This window comes from Microcaecilia unicolor, chromosome 3 (genome assembly GCF_901765095.1).
Source record: "Microcaecilia unicolor chromosome 3, aMicUni1.1, whole genome shotgun sequence".
Classification (NCBI taxonomy): domain Eukaryota; kingdom Metazoa; phylum Chordata; class Amphibia; order Gymnophiona; family Siphonopidae; genus Microcaecilia; species Microcaecilia unicolor.
The window spans coordinates 7784172-7810369 of record NC_044033.1 but is presented as its reverse complement, the minus strand read 5'-3'; the positions used below and the strand labels follow the sequence as shown (position 1 = coordinate 7810369).

The following is a 26198-nucleotide window of genomic DNA, read 5'->3' as shown; positions in this document are numbered from 1 at the left end:
GTTTTCCCAACACCGCAAACCGCAGAAACTTCTGGTGCGGGAGCCAAATTGGTATGTGATTGAAGGAGTGGCCTAGTGGTTAGGGTGGTGGACTTTGGTCCTGGGGAACTGAGGAAGTGAGTTCGATTCCTGGCACAGGCAGCTCCTTGTGACTCTGGGCAAGTCACTTAACCCTCCATTGCCTACCGCATTGAGCCTGCCATGAGTGGGAAAGCGCGGGGTACAAATGTAACAAAAAAAAAAAAAAATTGGTATGTGCAAGTAAGCTTCTTTCAGGTCCAGAGACGTGAGAAACTCTCCTGGCTGTACCGCCGCAATGACGGAGCGCAGGGTTTCCATGTGAAAATGCCGCACTCTTAAGGACTTGTTTACCTCTTTTAAGTCCAAGATCGGGCGAAAAGACCCGCCTTTTCGTGGCACCACAAAGTAAATGGAGTAGCGGCCTAGACTTTTTTCGGCGGGAGGCACCGGGGTCACAACCCCTATCCGGCACAGACTGTGCAAAGTCTCCTCTACCGCCGCCCGTTTGGCGGCAGAACTGCATCGGGACTCCACAAACACGTCTCTCACCAGGGCATCGAATTCTATTCGGTATCCGTCTCTGATCAGGTCCAAAACCCACTGATCTGCGGAGATTTTGGCCCACTCCTCAAAAAAGAGGGAAAGTCTTCCTCCGATGACAGGAAACGAGGAGGGGGCCAGCGCACCATCATTGAGAGGGTCGCACCTGAACTCCAGGCCTTGAACCGGCAGCTGCGGAACATTTGTCCGAGCGAAAGGAGTTTCTCTGCTGAAAGCGGGCACGCGAAGTGAACCCAGCAGAACGCCCCGGACGGTACCTTCTAGCTTCACGGAAGCGAGGTCTGTAAGAGGAGCGGACCGCCTGACCCTTAGAGGAAGGCTTCGGCCTATCTTCGGGCAAGCGCTGAGGTTTGGAATCCCCAGGCCTTTAACAATGTTTTCCAGCTCCTCACCAAACAGGAAAAGGCCTTGAAAGGGCAACTTCACCAACCTTTGCGTAGAAGCCATGTCCGCCGCCCAATGTCGTAGCCAAAGAGTGCGGCGAGCCGCCACTGCTACAGCCATTTGTTTAGCCGAAGCTCTGACCATATCATAAAGGACGTCAACCAAAAAGGACAAGGCCGACTCCATCCGCGGAGCCACTTCAGATAAGGTCTCCGCTCCATCACCGGGCTGTTCCACTGCCTACTGTAACCAAGTCAGGCAGGCTCTAGCAGCTTAACAACTGCATGCAGACACCCGAACAGTGAGACCTGCCAAATCAAAGGACCGCTTCAGAGCTGAATCAAGCCTGCGGTCTTGAATATCCTTCAGGGCAACACCTCCTTCAACAGGGAGGGTAGTTCTCTTTGTCACAGCCGTGACCAGAGCATCCACTTTAGGCATTGCAAAGCGAGCCAAATGTTCCTCACTCAGAGGGTATAATTGCCCCATAGCCCTGGCAACCTTCAAAGGTCCCTCGGGGTCAGCCCATTGAGCCGAAATAAGCTCTTGGATGGTGTCATGCAAAGGAAAGGCTCGAGCAGGCTTTCTGGTACTACCCATCCTTGGATTAACAGAGGAGGCTGTGCCACTCCCAGGATCTTCAATCGAGAGGGCTTGTAAGGCATCTGAAATAAGCGCTGGCAGCTCCTCGCGATGGAAAATCCTCACCGCAGACGGATCATCAAGCTCCTGTGGCAATTCTGCACCCGACTCTGGCTCCTCAGCCCAAGAAGTTCTGCCAGACCCCTCAGAATCCTCATAGCCCGACCACGGGGGGGGGGGGGGGAAAAGGGGAGTGGGCCACACTCAGAAGGGGAATTAGCCCTTCTGCGTTTTTGAGGAGGATAAGAAACAGACAAAGCCAACTCCAAAAGGCCAGGATCCACCGGGGGGAGAGGGGGGGGCAGGCAGAGGGTCCGAAGATCCCTGTGGAAGAGCTCTTTTAAGCATGTACGCCCTATGCAGCATTAAAACAAAATCAGGGGAGAAAACCGCTCCTTGACCGCCCGGATCCTGCCCAGGGCTATCAGCTCTATTATTAGCCTCACTCAGTGGAACCCCCCCCCCCCCCCCCCCCGGATTCAGGGCTCTCCGTCGCAACGGAGGCCGCGCCATGTGGAAAATCCAAAATGGTGTCCGCTGCCAGCTCAGAGCGCAAAAGATTGCCGCTCGCCATGCTCAGGCCGGCTCTACCATCTGTACAGCACGAATTACAGAGCCCCGCTGCTGATTTGCGCTTGCCACATTTAGAACAGCGCTTTACAGTCTCCGCAGCCATTGACGAAAATGGCGGTAAAATTCAAAAATGGCAGTTCACTCCAAAAATGTCCCGATCGCGGGCCCACCCCGGAGGAGTCAGAAAACACTCTTACCTCAGTAGACCGAGTATCACAGCTCCGGTCCTGCAGAAGAATCTCAAGGAAAAAACCTCTTTTCCAAGATCGCTGTGCTAAAGCGCGATGCGACTTTATTTATTTATTTTTTAAACGCTGTGAGGAAAGCAGATGCAAAAGAGGTAAATAAAAACACTCCGGAGGCTCAGATAAGTGGGAAAGGCAGGGATAGGCGAACCAATGTGACTGCATCCACTGAGTGGGAAAGGACAGGGAAAAGCAAGCTAATATGTCCACATCCACTGGGGCACGGGTAAGGCAGGGAAAGGGCTGACCTATGTGCCTTCAAAGTGAAGCTGCTATAGCCTCTAACACCCCGGCTAACAAATGGCAAGCCAGGAGCCACCCCCAAGCAGATTTTTGATGGAGCTCGAAGAAGCTGCAGCCACCCTGCTTGGGGAGATAGAGAATACTGAAGAGGCAGTGGAGCTGGCTGGCCATGAGGCACTGTGAAAAGTTGAGTGCTCTCTATCTCCCCCTGCTGGTTGATGGACACAACCCATATGTAATGGCTTCATCTGCTTGATGACAAGGAAAGCACATATTTCTTAAACAAGATGGTCTTAATAAAAATATGAAAAGCAGCAGAGTTAATTGCCTCAAACTCATGTAAAGGTAATGTATTACCACAGCGTTGCTGCTTGCTAAGAAAAATTAGCGGAAAAGATTCAGAGATTTTATGCCCTTACACGTAGGAAATGCCAATTTCAATTTCTTTTGTGTGCCATATCTTGAATATAAAATTTTAAATCAAACCTGATGTGTAAGGTGGATCAATCCATTGGATTATCTTGAAGACCAAACAGTACTCTTTAAAATAAATTCTGGCTTCCATATGTAAGTACAGTTAAAACGGGCTTGCACCTTGACATGAAGAAAACAAAGATCCTGGCAACTGGTAAAATAAATAATTTTATCCTAAATGAAGAAGTAACAGAAATAGTGGAGAACTTCCAATAACCAATGAAACAACAAGGAATCAAACAACTATAAAAGACCTTGACAAGATTTTCAAGTTCAGAGATGTATCACTGCATGCAAAGATTTGACTTGTCCAAGCTATGATATTCTTAGTAATGTCATGTGGATGTGAAAATTGGACAATGAAGAAACGAGACAGGAAGGAAATTGATGCTTCTGAATTATGGGGCTGGAAAAGAATACTGTATATACCACGGACTGCCTGAAGAACAAAATAAGTACATAAGTACATAAGTAGTGCCATACTGGGAAAGACCAAAGGTCCATCTAGCCCAGCATCCTGTCACCGACAGTGGCCAATCCAGGTCAAGGGCACCTGGCACGCTCCCCAAACGTAAAAACATTCCAGACAAGTTATACCTAAAAATGCGGAATTTTTCCAAGTCCATTTAATAGCGGTCTATGGACTTGTCCTTTAGGAATCTATCTAACCCCTTTTTAAACTCCGTCAAGCTAACCGCCCGTACCACGTTCTCCGGCAACGAATTCCAGAGTCTAATTACACGTTGGGTGAAGAAAAATTTTCTCCGATTCGTTTTAAATTTACCACACTGTAGCTTCAACTCATGCCCTCTAGTCCTAGTATTTTTGGATAGCGTGAACAGTCGCTTCACATCCACCCGATCCATTCCACTCATTATTTTATACACTTCTATCATATCTCCCCTCAGCCGTCTCTTCTCCAAGCTAAAAAGCCCTAGCCTTCTCAGCCTCTCTTCATAGGAAAGTCGTCCCATCCCCACTATCATTTTCGTCGCCCTTCGCTGTACCTTTTCCAATTCTACTATATCTTTTTTGAGATACGGAGACCAGTACTGAACACAATACTCCAGGTGCGGTCGCACCATGGAGCGATACAACGGCATTATAACATCCGCACACCTGGACTCCATACCCTTCCTAATAACACCCAACATTCTATTCGCTTTCCTAGCCGCAGCAGCACACTGAGCAGAAGGTTTCAGCGTATCATCGACGACGACACCCAGATCCCTTTCTTGATCCGTAACTCCTAACGCGGAACCTTGCAAGACGTAGCTATAATTCGGGTTCCTCTTACCCACATGCATCACTTTGCACTTGTCAACATTGAACTTCATCTGCCACTTGCACGCCCATTCTCCCAGTCTCGCAAGGTCCTCCTGTAATCGTTCACATTCCTCCTGCGACTTGACGACCCTGAATAATTTTGTGTCATCGGCGAATTTAATTACCTCACTAGTTATTCCCATCTCTAGGTCATTTATAAATACATTAAAAAGCAACGGACCCAGCACAGACCCCTGCGGGATCCCACTAACTACCCTCCTCCACTGAGAATACTGGCCACGCAATCCTACTCTCTGCTTCCTATCTTTCAACCAGTTCTTAATCCATAATAATACCCTACCTCCGATTCCATGACTCTGCAATTTCTTCAGGAGTCTTTCGTGCGGCACTTTGTCAAACGCCTTCTGAAAATCCAGATATACAATATCAACCGGCTCCCCATTGTCCACATGTTTGCTTACCCCCTCAAAAAAATGCATTAGATTGGTGAGGCAAGACTTCCCTTCACTAAATCCGTGCTGACTTTGTCTCATCAGTCCATGTTTTTGTATATGCTCTGCAATTTTATTCTTAATAATAACCTCCACCATCTTGCCCGGCACCGACGTCAGACTCACCGGTCTATAATTTCCCGGATCTCCTCTGGAACCCTTCTTAAAAATCGGAGTAACATTGGCTACCCTCCAGTCTTCCGGTACTACACTCGATTTTAGGGACAGATTGCATATTTCTAACAGTAGCTCCGCAAGTTCATTTTTTAGTTCTATTAATACTCTGGGATGAATACCATCAGGTCCCGGTGATTTACTACTCTTCAGCTTGCTGAACTGACCCATTACATCCTCCAAGGTTACAGAGAATTTGTTTAGTTTCTCCGACTCCCCCGCTTCAAATATTCTTTCCGGCACCGGTGTCCCCCCCAAATCCTCCTCGGTGAAGACCAAAGCAAAGAATTCATTTAATTTCTCCGCTACGGCTTTGTCCTCCTTGATCGCCCCTTTAACACCATTTTCGTCCAGCGGCCCAACCGACTCTTTGGCCGGTTTCCTGCTTTTAATGTATCTAAAAAAATTTTTACTATGTATTTTTGCTTCCAACGCTAATTTCTTCTCAAAGTCCTTTTTTGCCCTCCTTATCTCCGCTTTGCATTTGGCTTGGCATTCCTTATGATCTATCCTGTTACTTTCAGTTGGTTCTCTTCTCCACTTTCTGAAGGATTGTTTTTTGGCTCTAATGATTTCCTTTATCTTACTGTTTAGCCACGCCGGCTGACGTTTAGTCTTTTTTCCCTTTTTTCTAATACGTGGAATTGTAGGAGATGAAACTTAAGCTTTCCTTTGAAGCTCACATGATAAGACTGACTTTCATACTTAAGATATATCACGAGAAAAGAAAGATAATTAGAGACATCAAGCTTGAAGGTAATCACAAAAGAAACCAGCAACATGATGAATGACTACAAGGCAGCAGCTATCACAGTAACATAGTAGATGGCAGCAGATAAAGACCAGTATGGTCCATCCAGTCTGCCCAACAAGACAAACTAATATAGAACTCGGCCCTTTTATTCATCATATGATTTCATCCTCTCTCTCATTGGGAATTGTCTTAGCAGCTTGGAAATTAGCCATTGTAAGAGCCAAACTTAAAGATCTTTCAAAATCCATATCAGATAAAAGTAACTACCGTCCCATTGCTCAATAAGATTACTACTACTACTACTATTTAGCATTTCTATAGCGCTACAAGGCATACGCAGCGCTGCACAAACATAGAAGAAACACAGTCCCTGCTCAAAGAGCTTACAATCTAATAGACAAAAAAATAAATAAAGTAAGCAAATCAAATCAATTAATGTGAACGGGAAGGAAGAGAGGAGGGTAGGTGGAGGCGAGTGGTTACAAGTGGTTACGAGTCAAAAGCAATGTTAAAGAAGTGGGCTTTCAGTCTAGATTTAAAGGTGGCCAAGGATGGGGCAAGACGTAGGGGCTCAGGAAGTTTATTCCAGGCGTAGCGAGACAGAAGGCGCGAAATCTGGAGTTGGCAGTAGTGGAGAAGGGAACAGATAAGAAGGATTTATCCATGGAGCGGAGTGCACGGGAAGGGGTGTAGGGAAGGACGAGTGTGGAGAGATACTGGGGAGCAGCAGAGTGAATACATTTATAGGTTAGTAGAAGAAGTTTGAACAGGATGCGAAAACGGATAGGGAGCCAGTGAAGGGTCTTGAGGAGAGGGGTAGTATGAGTAAAGCGACCCTGGCGGAAGATGAGACGGGCAGCAGAGTTTTGAACCGACTGGAGAGGGGAGAGGTGACTAAGTGGGAGGCCAGCAAGAAGCAGATTGCAGTAGTCTAAACGAGAGGTGACAAGGGTGTGGATGAGGGTTTTGGTAGAGTGCTCGGAAAGAAAGGGGCGGATTTTACGGATGTTGTAAAGAAAGAAACGACAGGTCTTGGTGGTCTGCTGGATATGAGCAGAGAAGGAGAGAGAAGAGTCAAAGATGACCCCAAGGTTTCGAGCTGAGGAGACAGGGAGAATGAGAGAGCCATCAACAGAAATAGAAAACGGGGGGAGCGGGGAGGTGGGTTTGGGGGGGGAAAATGAGAAGCTCGGTTTTGGTCATATTTAATTTCAGGTGGCGTTGAGACATCCAGGCAGCAATGTCAGACAAGCACGCTGAAACTTTGGTTTGGATGCAAGGTGAGATATCAGGGGTAGAAAGGTAGATTTGGGAGTCATCAGCATAGAGATGGTAGGAAAAGCCATGGGATGAGATTAATGAACCAAGGGAAGAAGTGTAGATAGAAAAGAGGAGGGGACCAAGAACAGAACCCTGAGGTACGCCGACAGGCAGAGGGATAGAAGTAGAAGAGGATCCACCAGAGTGAACACTAAAGGTGCGGAGGGAGAGGTAGGAAGAGAACCAGGAAAGGACAGAGCCCTGGAATCCAAGTGAGGACAGGGTATTGAGAAGTATGCTGTGATCGACAGTGTCAAAAGTAGCGGAAAGATCAAGAAGAATGAGGATGGAATATTGACCTCTGGATTTAGCCAGTAATAGGTCATTGGAGACTTTAGTAAGCGCAGTTTCGGTTGAGTGGAGAGGGCGAAAACCAGATTGTAATGGGTCAAGAATAGCATGTGAGGAGAGAAAATCAAGGCAGCGGCGGTGAACAGCACGCTCAAGTAATTTGGAGAGAAAAGGAAGGAGACTATAAGTCACTCTTAGCTTCTAGACTTTCTGACAAAAACCAATGCACTTCATCCCAATCAAACTGGATTCAGGCCACACCACAGTACTGAAACTGCTCTACTTGGTATTACACTTCAAAGATTAGATAGTAACAACTCTGTTCTAATACTACTATGTAAAAATGTAGAAAGATGGCAGACTGACAGAAGCTACCTTGAGGTGCTCTCCAGTGATTGGACAGACACAAACCCAAATCTGGGGCCAAATCTGCGTCAGAGCCCCCACAGTGGAGCAAGACCAACTGAGGCATGAACACGGCTGCAGTGATCGTAGTGGCACCCTGATCAGGGACTGGATGAAGCTGAAGTGAGCACAGTGGTTGAACAGCCCCAACCCATAGTAGTCCCCAATCCATCGGATCTGCGGTGCTGGGACGGCAAGGCACCAGGCATGCCGAACGAAACAAGCTGAACCCCTTGGATCCCAAGCAGCCAGTGCAAGGGACCGAATGGAGCCGAGGCGCTGGGACGACGTGGCGTGGCACCAGGTGAGCACTGCGGCCGGAGAGCTCCTAATCCATCAGAGCCAGACCTGTGGTGGAACCCCAGGGATCTCACGCAGCAAGCTGCTGGAGCGGCACCCCCTCTGTGCCCAAGGCAGGACAGAGCAGAAGCGCAGGGATAGTGACGAGCTCGCATCACGGTTGGAGGACACCGCATCCCCAGAATGCCCAGAGGAACCCATGTGAAACAATGCCAAAGTACCCATACGATCTGGGTCGGTATGGATGAGTGAGTGGCAAAGGTGCAAGAGCCAGGAAGGAGAGAGGAGGACCCGGCAAATCGGGGCTGCCTAGCCCGGAGGCAGGAGTACGGCAGCACTGGACAAAAAACCAAAGCAGGACGAGCCCAATCGATCCACACTGGGACTGAGCAACACTGGAGAATAACTAGAGGGGCTCCACACAGGATGCCCACACCCGATAGAATAATAACTAGAGGGTCCCTACTTAGGATCCACATTAGGAATTCTGACAGGCAGTTCCCCGCACCTAAAGCATCTCAGAATGGCAACCTAAGAACATGTGCTTCCTATTACATAATAATAATATGGATAACCGGAATACTAGCAGCATCACCTAACAAATGGCTCAAAATTCCCAAACGCATCACTGACAAACAAAGAGCCCATCATCAACTGGAAGAACCAAACTATAATCCTCACAACAAAAGAGACAAAACCAACAACAAAAAGACAAGCCAGAACAACACACAAGATCACAGTCTAAAAACAGACAGACCGCACAGACAACTACAGATTATCAAACACACCAAGATACCCATAGGATACAGGGCCACCGAGAGACCCAGCTGGGCCTGGGGCACGACCGGACCACTGCGCCCCCTGGCGCCATGATGCCCCCCCCCCCCCAGTTGGACTGCCACAGCATCAACCTGCGCCGCCCGCCCCCTTTCCAACTGCTGCTGTCCTCTCCTGCTCCTGTTACACCTGCTGCCCAGGACCCAGGATTGCATTGATGCGATATCGCGTTAATACAATCATCCGTGTCCTGGGCATCATGCAGCAGGAGAGAGACTAAGAGAAGACAAACCTGTCCTGGAAGCAGGCAGGAAGAAGCTTGCTTGCGCCGGGTCCCCCCTTGGAGGCCGGGCCTGTGGAATTTTGCCCTGATATTTATTTACTAGTAAAAAAGGCCCGTTTCTGGAACGAATGAAATGGGCGCTAGCAAGGTTTTCCTGGGAGTGTGTATGTTTGAGAGAGAGAGCCAGAGTGAATGTGCGGGTGTGTGACAGAGTGAGACTGTCTGTGTGACAGTGTGTGTGTGAGAATGAGAGTGTGTGACAGGGCCCCCTCCCCTGTTCCTAATGCCTCTCACCCCGTTCCCTCCCCTCCTTCCCACACTTTGGGTTCCTTAAGGCTTTCAAAAGTCTATGTACACCTGTGGCCCTAACGCCCAGTATCCGGATACCCCACCGCTTTCCTCCTCACCCCTCCCCCAAGATGTAATACTTTCATGTCCTTCATTTTTTAAAAAAAAGTGTCCTATCTACCCTGTGTACAAATGCCCGGCATTCAGATTGTGTTCCTCTTGTAAATTTTCATTTCTTTCATTCATTCAGAACTTGCCCCCCCCCCCCCCCCGAACACTTTTGGTTCCTTCAGTCTTTTAAAACTGTCCTATGTACCCTGTGTGCTAATGGCCAGCATAGAGATTGTTTTCCTGTCCCAAATTTGCATGTCTTTCAGTCATTCACAACTCCCTCCCCCTTCTCCAGTTTAACACTTTCGTTTCCTTCAGTCTTCTAAAACTCTCCTATCTACCCTGTGTGCTAATGGCCAGCATAGAGATTGTTTTCCTTTCCCAAATGTTCATGTCTTTCAGTCCTTCAGAACTCCCCCCCTCCCCCCATTTAACACTTTCGGTTCCTTCAGTCTTTTAAAACTGTCCTATCAATCCTGTGTCCTAATGGCCAGCACTCAGATTGTTTTGCTTTGCCAAATTGTCTGTCACTGATGTCACTGAGGTCAGTGCATGCCTGCCTAGCAGACCACTTCCGGCAGGCACGGTCCCAAGCACATCCTGTTGGAGGTGAGAATTATTATATAGGATTTTATTTTATTTGTTACATTTGTATCCCACATTTTCCCACCTATTTGCAGGCTCAATGTGGCTTACATAGTACTGTAAAGGCATTCGCCAATTCCAGTTTGAACAAATACAGTAATGTTGTGGTAGAATAAGGTTCGTGTGAACAGACACATTAGGGAATCGTAGAGAGGAAGAGTTATTATATGTCCATTACGAGCTTGGGTTTCGTTGTGTTGCAGGGTAAAGGCATTTAAGTTGGGTCAGTAGGGATGCCTTTTTGAGCAGGTTAGTTTTTAATGTATGTAAAGAATATGTATAGAAAAAAGTACCTTGGTTTTTGATAGCAACAAATGTAGCTCATCTAAAAACATTACTTAAATCTCCTAGGAGGTGCTGGGAGAAAAGAAAAATAATTGGTCGTGAGATGATTTGTGCACTCTTATTTGAAAGACTTTTTCCTTTACAAATATACATATGAAGGAAGTAAAAGCAGCTTCAAACTGAGATAAGTTAAAAGCCTGAAAGTTACTTGAGAACTGAAAAACTGTGGCAAATTTTCAATGTGAGAAAATATACCATGAAATATCATTAAATGATGAGAAGTTTCACTCTCTGACTGGTTGGAGATTCCAGCAGCGAGAGGTTATGAAGCTCCAGACTAAAGTCCTTTGATCGTTCACAAAAAATGTGGTAGAACCCAGACCTTGGTGGATGACCTGCCACTTGTGCCCAGCAGGATGGATGGACAATGATGAATTACTCTGAGGTAAGATGTTCTGCTGTTTATACATCCTCCTTCATTTTTGTAAAACGTGAGATCCGTTACTGTAATTTTTATAAATGATAGGATATACAAATGCACAATCAGCAGTCAACAAGACCGTCCTACTGAGAGACTGGACTGGACTGAAATGGAAAAACTAAGATTACTACTCAAAACAGAAACATGGCTACACCTAGAAGACGACCCAGTGCTGCTGGATCTATGCCCACCAGGATACAAAACAATACACATCAACAGAATCAAAAAGAAAGGAGAGGCAGTTGGATAAGATACAAATCCACTTTCACTGTTGAGCCTGTTGCTAAACATTTATCCTCAAAGACTGAAACGCAAAATCACTGACAACACTTGTAGATAGCTGGACAAACGCCCAAGACGATTTCATGGACTATGTATCAAACACCTTCACAAACCAACAAAATGTCCTGCTAATTGGTGGAATGCACTACCAACTCACTTGAAAATGATTAACGAAATAACTAACTTTCGCAAATAGCTGAAAACCTCTCTCTTCAACAAAGCCTATCACTAGAATCCATAACTAACCACAAAAAACACCACTCCTCCCTTATTCCGACTGTCTTCTTTCCATAATTGCTTGACTGGATCAACTTGTTAGCCTTGATATCTTTTGTAACACCAATTGTATTTCTTGTACCCTGAAATGGTGATGCCATAACAGGTCTTTGTAAGCCACATTGAGCCTGCAAATAGGTGGAAAAATGTGGGATACAAGTGCAATAAATAAATAAATAAACAATCTGCACCTAGACAAACTGAACGACAGTAACACCAAAACTCTAACGAACTTCACAACAGCACAAGGCATCTCATCCCACACAAAGGCCACCTACTGGACATACTAGCCCACAGGTTGATTTATCCTTGCCTTTTTTAGGGCATAGACAACAGAAGTCTTCCCGGCATTGGCCTTGTTCTAAAATTTCTGAAGTTCTTGTCATAGCCCCTGAAAAGCTCCACTCCAGCCCATCCAAGTCTATTCAGCCTCGATCACAGCACAGACCGTAGAAGCTTACCTACCTAATCTCCCCTAAGCCATTCTATCAATGCCACTATCATGATTAGCTGTCTGACTGAAGACCGAACACAGCTCAGAGCAACTATCCAGACACCGACTTGATAGCATTTAACAACAGAGGATGCACTAGACAAATTTCAATTTATTTTTTTGTGCACAACATAGTATTGAGACCTTATCTAGCTTTGATGATATTCGTTGTGGATTTGAACACACCACCTCTTACATTTTGGTAATGCTCAACATCTCTGCAGCTTTTGATACGTTTGACCATTTTATTATATAGATGATTATCATTAACCCTTTTAGTGTCCAATGTTCCCATCAATATGTTCCCATATGGTTTATCACGAGAACATTGGACACTAAAGGGTTAAGGACAAGTAGTACGGTTTAACTGGGATTTTGTTTTTTTTTCTCATTTTTAACTGAGCAACTCCAACAAGCACATTTACGGGAGAATGTTTCCTCTTGGTTCTCATTGCCTATAAAAGTGTTACTCCGGGTTTTGTTGGTGAAACTATGAATACAGTGTAATATCTTAAACAGAAAGGTGGATGCTGCTTAATAGATAGTGCATGAACATGAAGACGACTGAGATTATGTTTCTACATGGATCATCTTCATTGCAATACCTTATGTTTTTTTATGAATAATGATCACCCTATTGCGATTTCAAAAACTTTGAAAAATGTAGATATTATGTTGGATCCACAATTACCCATGAAGATGCATATTTCTCGTCATTAAAATGGTATTTATAAGCTTCATATTTTACGTTGTTTAAAATGTACATTGGAAGTTTCACTATCAGGGGCATTTTCGAAAGAGAAGGGCTCCCATCTTCCTACACGAATCTGGAGATGGGCGTCCTTCTCCCAGGGTCGCCCAAATCTGCATAATCGCAAGCCGATTTTGGGCGTTCTCAACTGCAGTCCATCGCGGGGATGACCAAAGTTCACGGGGGCGTGTCAGAGGCGTAGCGAAGGTGGGACTGGGGCGTGCTTAAGAGATGGGCGTCCTCGGCCGATAATGGAAAAAAGAAGGGCGTCCCTGACGAGCATTTGGTCAACTTTACTTGGTCCATTTTTTTTCATGACCAAGCCTCAATGGGGAGTGAGTTTTGGGGGGAGTTTGGGGGGGCTCAGCACCAAAGGTAAGGTGCCCGGTTGGTGTCCTGGCATGTGAGGGGGACCAGTGCACTACCAATGCTGGCTCCTCCCATGACCAAATGCCTTGGATTTGGTCGTTTTTGAGATGGGCGTCCTCGGTTTCCATTATGGCCGAAAACCGGGGACAACCATCTCTAAGGTCGACCTAAATGTTGAGATTTGGGCATCCCTCACCGTATTATCGAAACGAAAGATGGACACCCATCTTGTTTTGATAATAGCGGATTCCCCGCCCCTTCGCCGGGACGACCTTAGAGATGGGTGCCCTTAGAGATGGTTGTCCCCATTCAATTATGCCCCTCCACATGTATTTTTCAGGCTTTAATAATTTCCCATTTTGATTACTGCAATGGGTTATTTATAGGTCTTTCAGGTTCAGCTTTAAGGCCTTGGCACATTGCACAGAATGTTGCTGCTCGAATACTGATGGGAGCTGATTGGAATCGGTATCCACATTGGCTGCCTATTACCTACCATATAAAATTTAAAATCTTCTTATTGGTGCATAATGATGCTCCTGAAATCTTTGCTTCCCTGTTAAAGCTCTAATGCCCACCAAGAGTACTAAGATTTGAAAATAATTGCAAAATTATGCGAGACAGTTGCTGGCCCTGTCCTGTGAATGCTTCACAGATATCCTTGAGTTTAGGAAATAACTGCAAATGCATTTGTTTCAGGACACATACTCGGCTGGCTGATGCATGGGAAAAATCTTTGATTTGAATATGGCTGCTGTAATATTATTCCTATATTGTTTTAATGTTTTAAGGAATGATTGACTTGAGTTTTGTTTTGCTGGATTCTGCCTTGTATATGTTGTGTTGTAATCTGCTGTGATCTTCGGACAGAGCGGATTATAAGTTTCATTCATCATTAGTACCATTAACGGCCTTTTGCCCTTCAGAAAAGCACTGAAGACCCATCTCTTCAAGACAGCCTACCCTAACAATTCAACCTAACCAAAGCTTGCTCACATGATTCTTATTGACGATTGTTTATACATTGACCATGTTTCCCATTATCCTTATTGCTTTCCCATATCTATTCCTCTCCATCTTCCTACGCCTACTTCCCAACGCTCATTTCATTCTGCACCCAATCCCTCCAATGCTCAATTTACTTATCTGTTAACCCCATTAATTTTGCATTTACTACAAACTGTATATTCTTCTTACGACTTTGTAATTCTTTATATTGTTACTATGTAAGCCGCATTGAGCCTGCCATGTGTGGGAAAGCGCGGGGCACAAATGAAATAAATAAGTAAATCATAACAACAACAACGACAACTACAGTAGGCTGTGCTGCATGGAACTGCCCGCATCTTAGGTTCTTGGGAAGAACCTGATATTGAAAACGCCTAACCCATCTGAGAACATCTGACAGGCTGTGAGATAGCATGATAAATAATTATATTCAAAACTTATGTTCAAAAAGACATACCACAATGATCCATCCTAAATACCAGACAACAAAACTCTTCCAGAACTAGACAAAACCGAACTCTCTATACCTGACTGCTTCAGTCACTCTGTCACTAACGAACGTTAACGCACTACCACCTTATTTCTCACGCCGGAAATGAACTGATTATTTAACTTACTCTATAATTTACTCTATCATTTATGAACTTTAATGCAATACCACCTTGTATTTCTCATTCCGGAAATGGCGATCGACATTACGGCATAATGTAAGCCACATTGAGCCTGCGAAAAGGTGGGAAAATGTGAGATACAAATGCAATCAATAAATAAATAATATCAGGATCCCCATGCTTGCCAAGACTCACCAGAAAGCACATAAAGTCAAGGGCGAGGACAGTGGGAACTCCTCCGAAAGGCAGGCCCTGAAGCACGGTACTGCGGATGCGAGCAGTGAAGCAGTAGTCCTTGGTTGTGGCATTGTTGTTGCAACTGGAGGTCGTGCAGGACGCACCTGCCGTGTCTAGAGCAGCAAACAGGAAGGCAAACATCTTCACTGCTTCATGATCTTATCTACAGAAAGAAAAAAAAAAGAAACCCAGAATGACTGTGGAGAAGCAGAACAAATGTCAAAAGTTAATATTCAGCACCACAGTGAGAACAGGATACGGAACCTTCCAACATAAAAAAAAGCTGATTAGAGCTCCTTACACAAACATAATCTAATATATACAGACAATTAAAATGCTTCGTGAAATCTGGATTATAACTAAGACTGGAAAACTTAGCAACAAAACAAAAGGGCCTCCAAGGCTGGAACAATGGTACAGTCTTTAACTAAAAAGGACCCAACACGGGCCGTGTTTCGGCACAATGTGCGTCTGCCTCAGGGGTCAAAACCAAATATCCCTTGAAGTAAACAAGAGTCCCAAATCGTCCTTTGATGGACTCTAAATATTCCTGAACAGTAACTGCACACAAATGGAGGGAAATCTAGCTGCCTGCACAGCTTTACTCCACAGTGCTGCCTGGCTTTGGTAGCAATAACCCCACGCTTGCGCACACATGGATACTGGTATTGACCCCTGAGGCAGGTGCACGTTGTATCGAAACACAGCCCATGTCGGGTTCTTTTTTATTAAAAACTGTACCATTGTTCCAGCCTTGGAGGCCACAAAACGTGCTTTCTTTTGTAAGCAATGTAGAAGCATGACGGCAGATAAAGGCCACATGACCCATCCAGCCTGTCCATCCTCTGTAACCCCTAATTCTTCCTTTTCCTAAGCGATCCCACATGCTTATCCCATGCCTTCTTAAATTCTGATACAGTCCTCGACTCCACAACCTCCACTGGGAGGCCATATGTTATAACACGTCTGGACTACTGCAATGCCATCTATGCAGGTCTTACCAAGATCAGTATAAAACGGCTACAGATGATACAAAATACGGCAGCTCGTATTATTTGTAGAGCCTCAAAATACGATAGGATTACACCTCTCCTATATCATCTTCATTGGCTTCCAGTTGAAGCCAGAATAAAATTTAAAATTCTTACTCTGACACCCTGCCCATTTTCAAGTCCTTACTCAAGGCCCATCTCTTCTCCCTTGCTTTTGGTGCCTAACCACCTTCCCATTCCTGATACCTACACTGACTACATAGTTTTTACCTTTAGATTGTAAGCTCTCTTGAGCAGGGACTGTCCTTCCCCATATTTAAACTTGTACAGCGCTGCGTAACCCTGGCAGCGCTATAGAAATGCTAAGTAGTAGTAGTAGTACATAAAGCCATACATTCATTGACTCCATCATATTTAGCTAATCCTACCTTACCATATTCACCTACACGAACACTTTGATCACTTACAGATAATAGATTAGTAATTCCACCACCACAAAAGGCTAGTTGGGAATCTACTAGAAACTCAGCTTTTTTTCTAGCTCCCTCTACTTGGAACTGTCTTCCTAAAACTGTTAGATTGGAAGAGTCCTATATTCAGTTTCGCAAACTTTTGAAAACATATCTGTTTCAGGATACGTTCGATAATAATCTGGGATGAAAGGGGAAAAACAGACAGAATGAATATGCAGTAACAAATAATATGATTACTTATACAGTTTGTTTTGAATGCTTGCACATTGTTTTTATATCTTTTAGAATGGATGTTTAGGTTTGCTGTGCTTTTCTATCAAACTAATGGATTTCTTATATGTTTTATACTATAATGTTATTTTTAAGATGTAACCTGTTCTGTTTTGTGAATGCAATTAGAAACGGTATAATAAATAAATAAACGATAAACGATTCCATGCCTCCACCACCCTTTCTGTAAAATAATACTTTCTTAGATTACTCCTAAGCCTATTCCCTCAACTTCATCGTATGCCCCCTCGTTCCAGAGTTCTCCTTCAGTTGAAGAAGACTCACTTCCTGTAGATTAATGCCCTTGAGATATTTATCATAGCTCCTCTCTCCCTCCCCTCTTCCAGCATACACATGTTGAGGTTCATAAGCCTGTCCCTATATTTTTTGTGTTGAAGACCACTTACCAATTTTGTAGCCGCCCTCTGGGCAGACTACATCCTTTTCATATCTTTCTGTAGGTGCGGTCTCTAGAACTGTACACAGTACTCTAAATGGGGCCTCACCAGACACTTATACAAGGGCACCGTCACCTCCTTTTCCCTGCTGGTCATCCCTCTTTTTATGCACCTGAGCATCCTTCTGGCTTTGACTGTCACTTTTTCTACCTGTTTGGAAGCTTTAAAGTCATCGGACACAATCACCGCCAAGTCCCGCTCTTCCTTTGTACACTGAAGCACTTCACCCCCTATACTGTACCATCTTGATCTGTGTACTTCTGGACCCTCTCTTTTGTTACTTAGAAAACCTAGCAGCCAGCAAAATAAATAAATACATAAATATAATAAAATAAAAAACGTAGGGTAAAGAGAGAAAGTTTTGCAGTTTGTTTAGCTCATTTCATCTCATTTTTACTCTCACTTCTCTTTATATTTATTTTGTTTTTCTTTCCCCTTCCTTCTCTCTTCCTTGCCTTCCCATTTTCTATGGTCCAGCAGCTATGTCTGCCTGAGCCTCTACCACACCTGGCCCAAAGCCCAGCCCCACTGGCAGCCTTTCCACTTCACTCTAAATGCAGGTGGCCGGAGACTGGGTATCTGTTTTACTGAGGCCCAATTATATTACACCATATAATAGCCGGATTAAATGACATTACACACAGGATTAGATATGAGAATACAGGACACGTCGGCAGGATTAGAATGTGATACGCTAGAAGAGACCTACAAGGTCTGACTAAGTATTTTAGCTTAATTTCTATCCACTGGCAGAACCCTACAGAATATGATGGGTGTAATGAACATGCACAGAGATGTTCTATGGAGCACAAGATTTCCCTTTGTCTGCAGTAATATTTAATGAACGTGCATGTCACGAGAATACCCACCTTCAGAACGAGTGAGCAGAAAAGCCTCCTCTAGCCCTGCTAAATCTGATGAGCAACTGAAGTCACTCGGCTTAATTAGGGTACATGTAGAACAGAATCACAATTATATAACAGCAAGCAAGAGCCTATAAGCCAGCTGTTGAGCAGCTGTTGCAACATCCAGCTGAACAAGAATATGGAAAAAAGATGGGAGAAATAAGGAACTGGAGCCAGATACATCTGATCAAAAGCTAAGTAGCTTTTATTAAAAATGAAAATCTGAAGACATTAAATATATTTAATGAAGGTAGAAGGTTTTTTTTTTTTATCCATGATGGATAAAAAGCAGGCTTAATAAGTTTGTTACCTCTTCAAAAAAATTCCTTCCTATATTAATTTTTGATATTGCAAGTACTGTGGTCCTAAGAATTGTTTAAACAGTGAACACATAGTTAGTGAAGGATCTTTTGTGATTATAATATAAAAGGGCAGTGGGCTTAGTACGGTAACACATTCAGGAAAGACAGACTGGGTAGGGTCAAGGAAGGATAGGTTGGTATTTACCTCTCACCTGTGACAAGATATTAACAAGGTTTACTCCTACTATTTAACATTTCTATAGCATATGAATCACCATACTGGGTCAGATCAAAGATCCATCACACCCAGCACCCTGTTTCAAACGGTGGCCAATCTAGGTCACAAGTACCTGGCAGGAGCCCAAAAAGTAAAGACATTTTATGCCGATTACTCCCAGAGATAACAGTTTATGGACTTGTCCTCCATTAACGTGTCCAAACCCCCTTTTTTTTTAAACCCGGCTCCGCTAACTGCTTTCATCATATTCTCTGGTAGTAAATTTCAATATATAATTTATCCAATGTGTTTAAAAATGCTACTTAGTAACGTCATGTTGTGACTCTTAGTTTTTATATTTTTGGAATGAGTGAACAATGTGTGCTTACCCATTCTGCTCCACTTATGATTTTATAGACCTCTATCAACCCTTCAATCAAGTCTCTTCTAGATTTATATCTGTCAATATCTGGCCTTCTCTTTGGTCTGTACAAAATGATAGTGAACATAATTTGCCCAGCTTCCCTGGTGGTCAATCCATTGCTCTGAATACTAGGCCATGCCATTCAAAATATGTGCTTCCATAGTCCTCAATCACAGCCTAATGCTGCCACCACCACCACCCACAACTAAGCTGCAATTTCTCCTACAATCCTTCTGCCAATGTGACGTGTGAAGGAAAAGCCATGAACAAATATCCTAGCTTGGGGGGGGAGGGGGGGAGCCTGAGAAAAAAATGGGAGTCCATGTTAGAAGCCACAAATGGACGTTTGCTTAGGGCTCAATACACTTTTCATCTTGCCTTGGCTATGAGACAGTGGCGTCCTGTGGTTAAATTGACGTCTAATGGTTTCTTTTTTTTTTCCGTTACATTTGTACCCTGCGCTTTCCCACTCATGGCAGGCTCAATGCGGCTTACATGGGGCAATGGAGGGTTAAGTGACTTGCCCAGAGTCACAAAGAGCTGCCTGTGCCTGAAGTGGGAATCGAACTCAGTTCCTCAGTTCCCCAGGACCAAAGTCCACCACTCTAACCACTAGGCCACTCCTCCACTGTTGCTACTATTTGAGATTCTACATGGAATGTTGCTATTCCACTAGCAACATTCCATGTAGAAGTCGGCCCTTGCAGATCACCAATGTGGCCGGCTTCTACATGGAATGTTGCTAGTGGAATAGCAACATTCCATGTAGAAGTCGGCCCTTGCAGATCACCAATGTGGCCGGCTTCTACATGGAATGTTGCTAGTGGAATAGCAACATTCCATGTAGAATCTGCAATAGTAGCAACATTCCATGTAGAATCTCCAATAGTAGCAACATTCCATGTAGAATCTCCAATAGTATCTATTTTATTTTTGTTACATTTGTACCCTGCGATTTCCCACTCAAGGCAGGCTCAATGCAGCTTACATGGGGCAATGGAGGGTTAAGTGACTTGCCAAGAGTCACAAGGAGCTGCCTGTGCCTGAAGTGGGAATCCAACTCAGTTCCTCAGTTCCCCAGGACCAAAGTCTACCACCCTCACCACTAGGCCACTCCTCCATTCCACTCTTCTATTATCGCACCTGGTTTAATTTCATTACTCCTTCCAAATGGGTACTGAACTATTCCATAGAATTCCATAGACAGCACCTCGAGAGAACTCCATGATCATTCAATCCATCCCTTTCTTCTCTCCTCCAAGTCAGAAACAAAAAAGCAAAAGAACACATGGAAATATTAGGAAGGGATAGAAATCAAAAACAAAAAATATCATAATGCTTCCGCAACACTTCATGATGAGGTTGCCACATCTCAAAAAAGATATAGCAGAACTGGAAAAAGCACAGAAGAGCGACCAAAATGATTAAGGGGATGGAACAATGCCAAATAGATTAGAGCTCTTCAGCTTTGAGAAGAGATGGTTGAGGGGGAAGACATGATAGAGATCTACAAAATGTTGAGTGGTCTAGCGTTTGGGGTGTCAAAATCCAAAGGAGCTATATGTGCTAGGGGGCAACAGGCTGATTTGCATGGACCAGGACAGGGATCTTGGGGTGATAGTGTTTGAGGATCTCAAAACGATGAAGCAATGTGACAAGATGGCTGTAGCCAGAAGGATGCTAGGCTGCATAGAGAGAGGTACAACCAGCAGAAGAAAGGCAATGTTAATGCCCCTGTACAAGACATTAATGAAGCCCAACTTGGAGTATTGTGTTTACATAGTAACATATAGTAACATAGTAGATGACGGCAGAAAAAGACCTGCACGGTCCATCCAGTCTGCCCAAGAAGATAAATTCATATGTGCTACTTTTTTATTTGTACTGTCCTCTTCAGGGCACAGACCATATAAGTCTGGCCAGCCCTATCCCCGCCTCCCAACACCAGCTCTGGCACAGACCTTATAAGTCTGCCCAGCACTATCCCCGCCGCCCAACCACCAGCCCCATTTTAGAGGTCTTATCTCACTAAGGACATAAAGATCTGAAGCGGTTCAGAGGAAGGCGACCAAGATGGTATGGGTTTTGCACCAAAAGACATGAATATGTAGACCCTAGAAGAAAGGGGGGCTAGGGGAGATATGACAAACATTTGAATACTTTAAAAGTATTAATAAACAGATCTTTGTCAAAGACGGGGAAGTTGATCAAACTAGAGGACATTTAATTGAAGTTGCAGGGTAGTAGGCTTAAGGACTAACATCAAGAAAAAATTTTTTCAGAAGATCAGCGATTTCATGTTTTTGAGTTCTTTTCAGTACTCATCATCCAGTCCAGGTGATTTACTACTATTTATTGGATTTGGATATCCACAATGAATATGCATGAGATAGATTTACATACCAAGGAGGAAGCACATGCAAATCTCTCCTAGTCGAACACAGGGTGATCCACAGCTATTATTGTGAATGTGCTTGGTATTTTAAAAAGTCACTTTTACCCAAGTTGCATTCCCTCTATAAATTTAGGAAAGATTTTAAAGCTGTGCCCTCATATAGCTGGTACACATATTGTAAACCTGCTTTAGCCCAAGAAGCAAATTTCAAATCAAAAGTAGGAGTAGCCCCTCACCATAGCAAAGTCAAAGGTAAGCATCTGGATAGCCACTGAATACCCTACAAGAGTCTCAACACTCGTCTGCTTAGTAATGGGTTAATCGTCACATTCACCCATGAGGAACCACGGAGCCCCCATGAAACCCCCCCTCCTCCTCCAGTCCCACAAATGTTGCACTTGGGCAGCATGATAGTAAGTATTCAAATCTGGTACCGTCAATCCACCAAAGGCCTTGTGTTTAGAAATAACAGAGTGGGCAATTCTAGGTCTATTCCCTCTCCAGATAAAACTGGGAGAGCAATCCTTGCCACTGTGATATCGTATGATGAGAAATCAAAATAGGAAGGTATAACAAAAAGGTATAACAACAGAGGTAAACCATTCATCTTTACAATATTTATTTTTATTTATTCAAACCTGCTTTTACTGATGGACAGGGGAAAGAAATAACAATAAAAAAGTGTGAGAAAGGAACTGTAAAATTTATAGTAAAGTGACCCATACACTCAAGAACACACGCGACTAGGACAATTAGGGCCCTGTTTAGTAAGGCACATTAACCTTTTAGTGCACGCTAACGATAGAGACACCCACAATATTCCTATGGGTGTCTCTAGCATTAGCGCACGCTAAAACGTTTGTGGACCTACAGAGCGGCTTAGTAAACAGGGCCCTTAGTCTCATTCAGGCATTGATACTGCACTATGACATGCATTATCCTATATAATAAAACGCACCGCCAACGTTCTGAAGCCGAGAAAGTGAAGCCTTCAAGCCTTGAAGCATTTCTGCAACGTTCCGGAACTACGTGTCGTCAATTGAGAAGATGGAGCCTTACAGAGCGCACGAATGCTTCAAGGCTTGAAGGCTTCACTTTCTCGGCTTCAGAACGTTGGAGGCGCATTTTATTATATAGGATGTGCTCGGTGCTTTTCTGTAGCACATGGGGGGAATTTAATATATGCTGATTAAAGTGGAGGAGTGGGAAGAGGACCCAAGATGGCGGCCTGAAGGGAGTGCAGCGCGGCAGCTCAGTAGAGATCGTTTGCCTAAAATAAGCTTACCTAAGGAATGCCGAAGCAGAAGGGCAAGCGGGTGCCTGGTTCAGCGGCGCCCGCAGGGCCTGCTTCTGGCACAATGGATCGCTTCGTTGTGGTGGGAGGAAGTCAGCTGAGTTCGGGTGCCTCGGTGTCGGGAGGGACGGAGAGAGGCGAAGCGTCCCAGCCGCTTGAGACGGAGCTTAGCCCGGAGGTGAGGGAGCCGCCTCCCATGCCTGCCTCGGTGCGAGATGCGGCCGGACAGGGTTTCCTGGCCTCCGAGGAGGGGGCGGAGGGCCCTGGGACAGGACCTGGATCGGATAGGAGAGGACAGCAGTCCCTGGAAGGGAGCAGGTTCAGCATGTCGGGAGGCGGTGCTCCGGGGGGAAGACTGCTGGAGGAGGGGGCCAGTCTCTCCATGGGGTCAGCGAGGAGCGTTGAAGAATTATGTAAGTCTTCACTTTTACCTAAACCGCCGAATTTCACTTTGGAAACAATATGGGAGGCGTTGCTGACATTGGAAACTTCTCTTTCTAAGAAAATGTTGCTTTTGTCACAGACCTCACAGCTACCATTAGAGACTATTTCTGTTATGGGACAGCAATTGAAGGAGGTTGGAGAAAGATCTGAGGCCCAGGAGTTGGCCATTAAGTCAGTTCAATCGGTGCACGCTACCCTTATTAAAGAAAATAAGTGGTTACATGGGAAGATTGAGGCTCTTGAAAATCGGCAGAGGGCTAACACTCTGCGAGTGATAAATTTTCCTAAACAACAACTGACTGCACCTATTCTGACTTTTAAAAAATACCTATTGAAAGTGTTAAAGGTGCCGGAACCAGCATGCCCGGCTATCTCACAGATATATTATTTGCAACCATTTAAACGAGTGGCGCAGGGCGTGCAGGCTGGTGTTGAGGAATCTGCTGTGCGGTTTGACACCTTGGACTTCATTAGGGAGCTGGAGGGCGAGGAGGAGCGGCAGGAGCGCGCTACTCTTATTGTGACATTTATTTCTCATTTTGATAGAGATCGGATTTTGAAGCTGTTCTTTAAATTTCGGAAGGAAAAGTTTTTGAATGTTCAAGTTCGGATGTATCCTGATGTGACCAAGGTAACGCAGAAGAGGCGGCAAGCTTTTCTGAAGCTGCGCCCTACTGTGTTTCAGTTGGGGGGCCTTTTTTGGCTCAATTATCCCTGTAAATGTGTGGTGAAGATGGAGGCTGTGAAGTATGTGTTTTTTGAACCTTTGCAGTTGAAAACGTTCCTGGACTCTCGGGGGGGCGCGGGTGCCCCTTCTCTGGTAACTGGAGCAGAGATAAGATCAGCACCTCAGTTATAATAATCCTCTACATCTCCTTTTTGAGTCGCTTTATTTGTGTCTCCCCTTTAGGGGGGGTTTTGATTTACAATTCTTTTCCTAGAACTGTGGCTTGGGTTCCCTAGGTGTGGACTAAGGAAGGAGGCGGGATAGTAATTGTGAAGTTTTGTTATTTCCTGTATAATATGTAAATACTGTTCTCCTGTAGTGGTACAAGAGTGTTCTTGGTGTATATATGAAAGTCTAATAAATATATTGAAATATAAAGTGGAGGAGTGGCTGGAGGGGGGGCAGGGGAGAGAGGACAATTGCTGGGTGGCTGGAGGGGGGGGCAGTGGAAATAGGATAATCACTGGGTGACTGGAGGGGGGCAGGATAAAAAGGAGAATCGATGAGTGGCTGGAATGGGGGCAGGGGACAGAGGAGACTCGCTGGGTGGCTGGAGGGGGGGTGCAGGGGAGAGAAGAGCATCAGCGGGTGGCTGGAGGAGGGGCAGGGGAGAAAGGAGAATCGCTGGGTGGCTGGAGGGGGGCAAGGGAAAAAGTAGAATCGCTGGGTGGCTGGAGGGGGGACAGAAGAGACACACTCGCACCCAGCAGTCTCACTCTCTCTATGTCACACACACACACTCGCACATTCACTCTCTCTCTCTCTCTCACACACAGTCAATCTCACACATACTCTCTCAAACATACACACTCCGAGGAAAACCTTGCTAGTGCCCGTTTCATTTGTGTCAGAAACGGGCCTGTTTTACTAGTTCATTATAATAGGCCTGTTGGAATAGCCATGGTATGCCTCATATTATTCATAATTTTTGACCACTATGATTTGGCACTATTATCTTTGACTTTCCATATTTTGCAAGATCAGACTGAATGTCAATGATTCTAAGAGAAAGCTGAGATCTTCCCAGGACTATATTCTCTTCTTGACTGAAGAACAAGTTGACATGCGTTTTCTTATGTAGACTCTGAACTTGTAATTTGATTCCTTCACATCTGTGACATATGTAAGATTTAGGTTTTAGATGGGCATGTAAAATGTGGTTGTTTTCTTCTGTAAATTCTGGAATAAGTTGCCAAAGAATGTGGTAAAGGCGGTTAGCTTAGCGGGGTTTAAAAAACGTCTGGACAGTTTCCTAAAGGAAAAGTCCATAGACCATTATTAAATTGATTTGGGGAAAAATCCACTTAGTTCTGTGATAAGCAGCATAACAGGTATTGAACTTTTCTGGAATCTTGCCAGGTATTTGTGACCTGGATTGGCCACTATTGGAAACAGGATTCTGGGCTTGATGAACCTTTGGTCTGTCCCAGTGTGGCAATACTTATGTACTTAAGTTAATTTATTTGATTAGATCAATTGTTCCAGGATTGCTTTTTATTGCTTTTTCAGCATACATAGGTCATATTCTAAGTGTGTCTTCTCTCACCATTTTCTTTCTTCTTTTGTTTTTACAGTGAACACATATCATGCATACTTATCTATTCTCGTATATTTTTCTCCTGGTTATTTCAGTTTCTATAGATTATAATTCTCTTTCTCTCTAAGAGGAAACAGAGACCCTTTATAAGTATTTCTTTGCTGAAAGCTTAAACACAATGCTTTCAGTGAGCAATCTGGTGGTGTTTTGAATAGATGCAGATGGTATCCTAGGTCTTTGGAAGCAACTGATTGGAGGTAACAAGGGGCCAGTAGTTTGAAGAAATTGTAAAAACACACAAGGGTGGAAGAACGCCACAAGTCCAAAAATAACCACTTCTGTGATCACGGCAGTAAAAGAACCAATTTGAAAGTTTATTGGGACCCTACACGGTCCGCGTTTCGGCTAAAACAGCCTTCAACAGGGGTCTAAAAACATAAAATCGATAAATTCAAATCATCAAACATCAAACACAAAAAGAACTAATTTATCGATTTTATGTTTTTAGACCCCTGATGAAGGCTGCCGTGGTCACAGAAGTGGTCATTTTTGGACTTGTGGCGTTCTTCCACCCTTGAGTGTTTTTTTGATCCTTATGGTTTGTTTGTGGAAGTATCGGACCTCTTTTTTTCTATTTTTAAAAAATTGTAGCCTCTCTCCTACTGGTAGGTTGTCCCGTACAGATACTGGAATGCTGG

General features: G+C 44.5%; 1 protein-coding gene across 2 annotated transcripts in view; it reads right to left on the bottom strand.

The window, feature by feature from the left end:
* The window catches only part of TMEM63B (transmembrane protein 63B), a 216587-nt gene that overhangs the window by 126644 nt on the left and 63745 nt on the right, over positions 1–26198 (bottom strand). For both annotated transcript variants that reach the window (XM_030195745.1, XM_030195743.1), the window contains exon 2: positions 15021–15225. In XM_030195745.1, the coding sequence (XP_030051605.1) occupies positions 15021–15203 (183 nt within the window). In that variant the 5' untranslated portion in view covers positions 15204–15225. The remainder of the gene's footprint in view (positions 1–15020; positions 15226–26198) is intronic.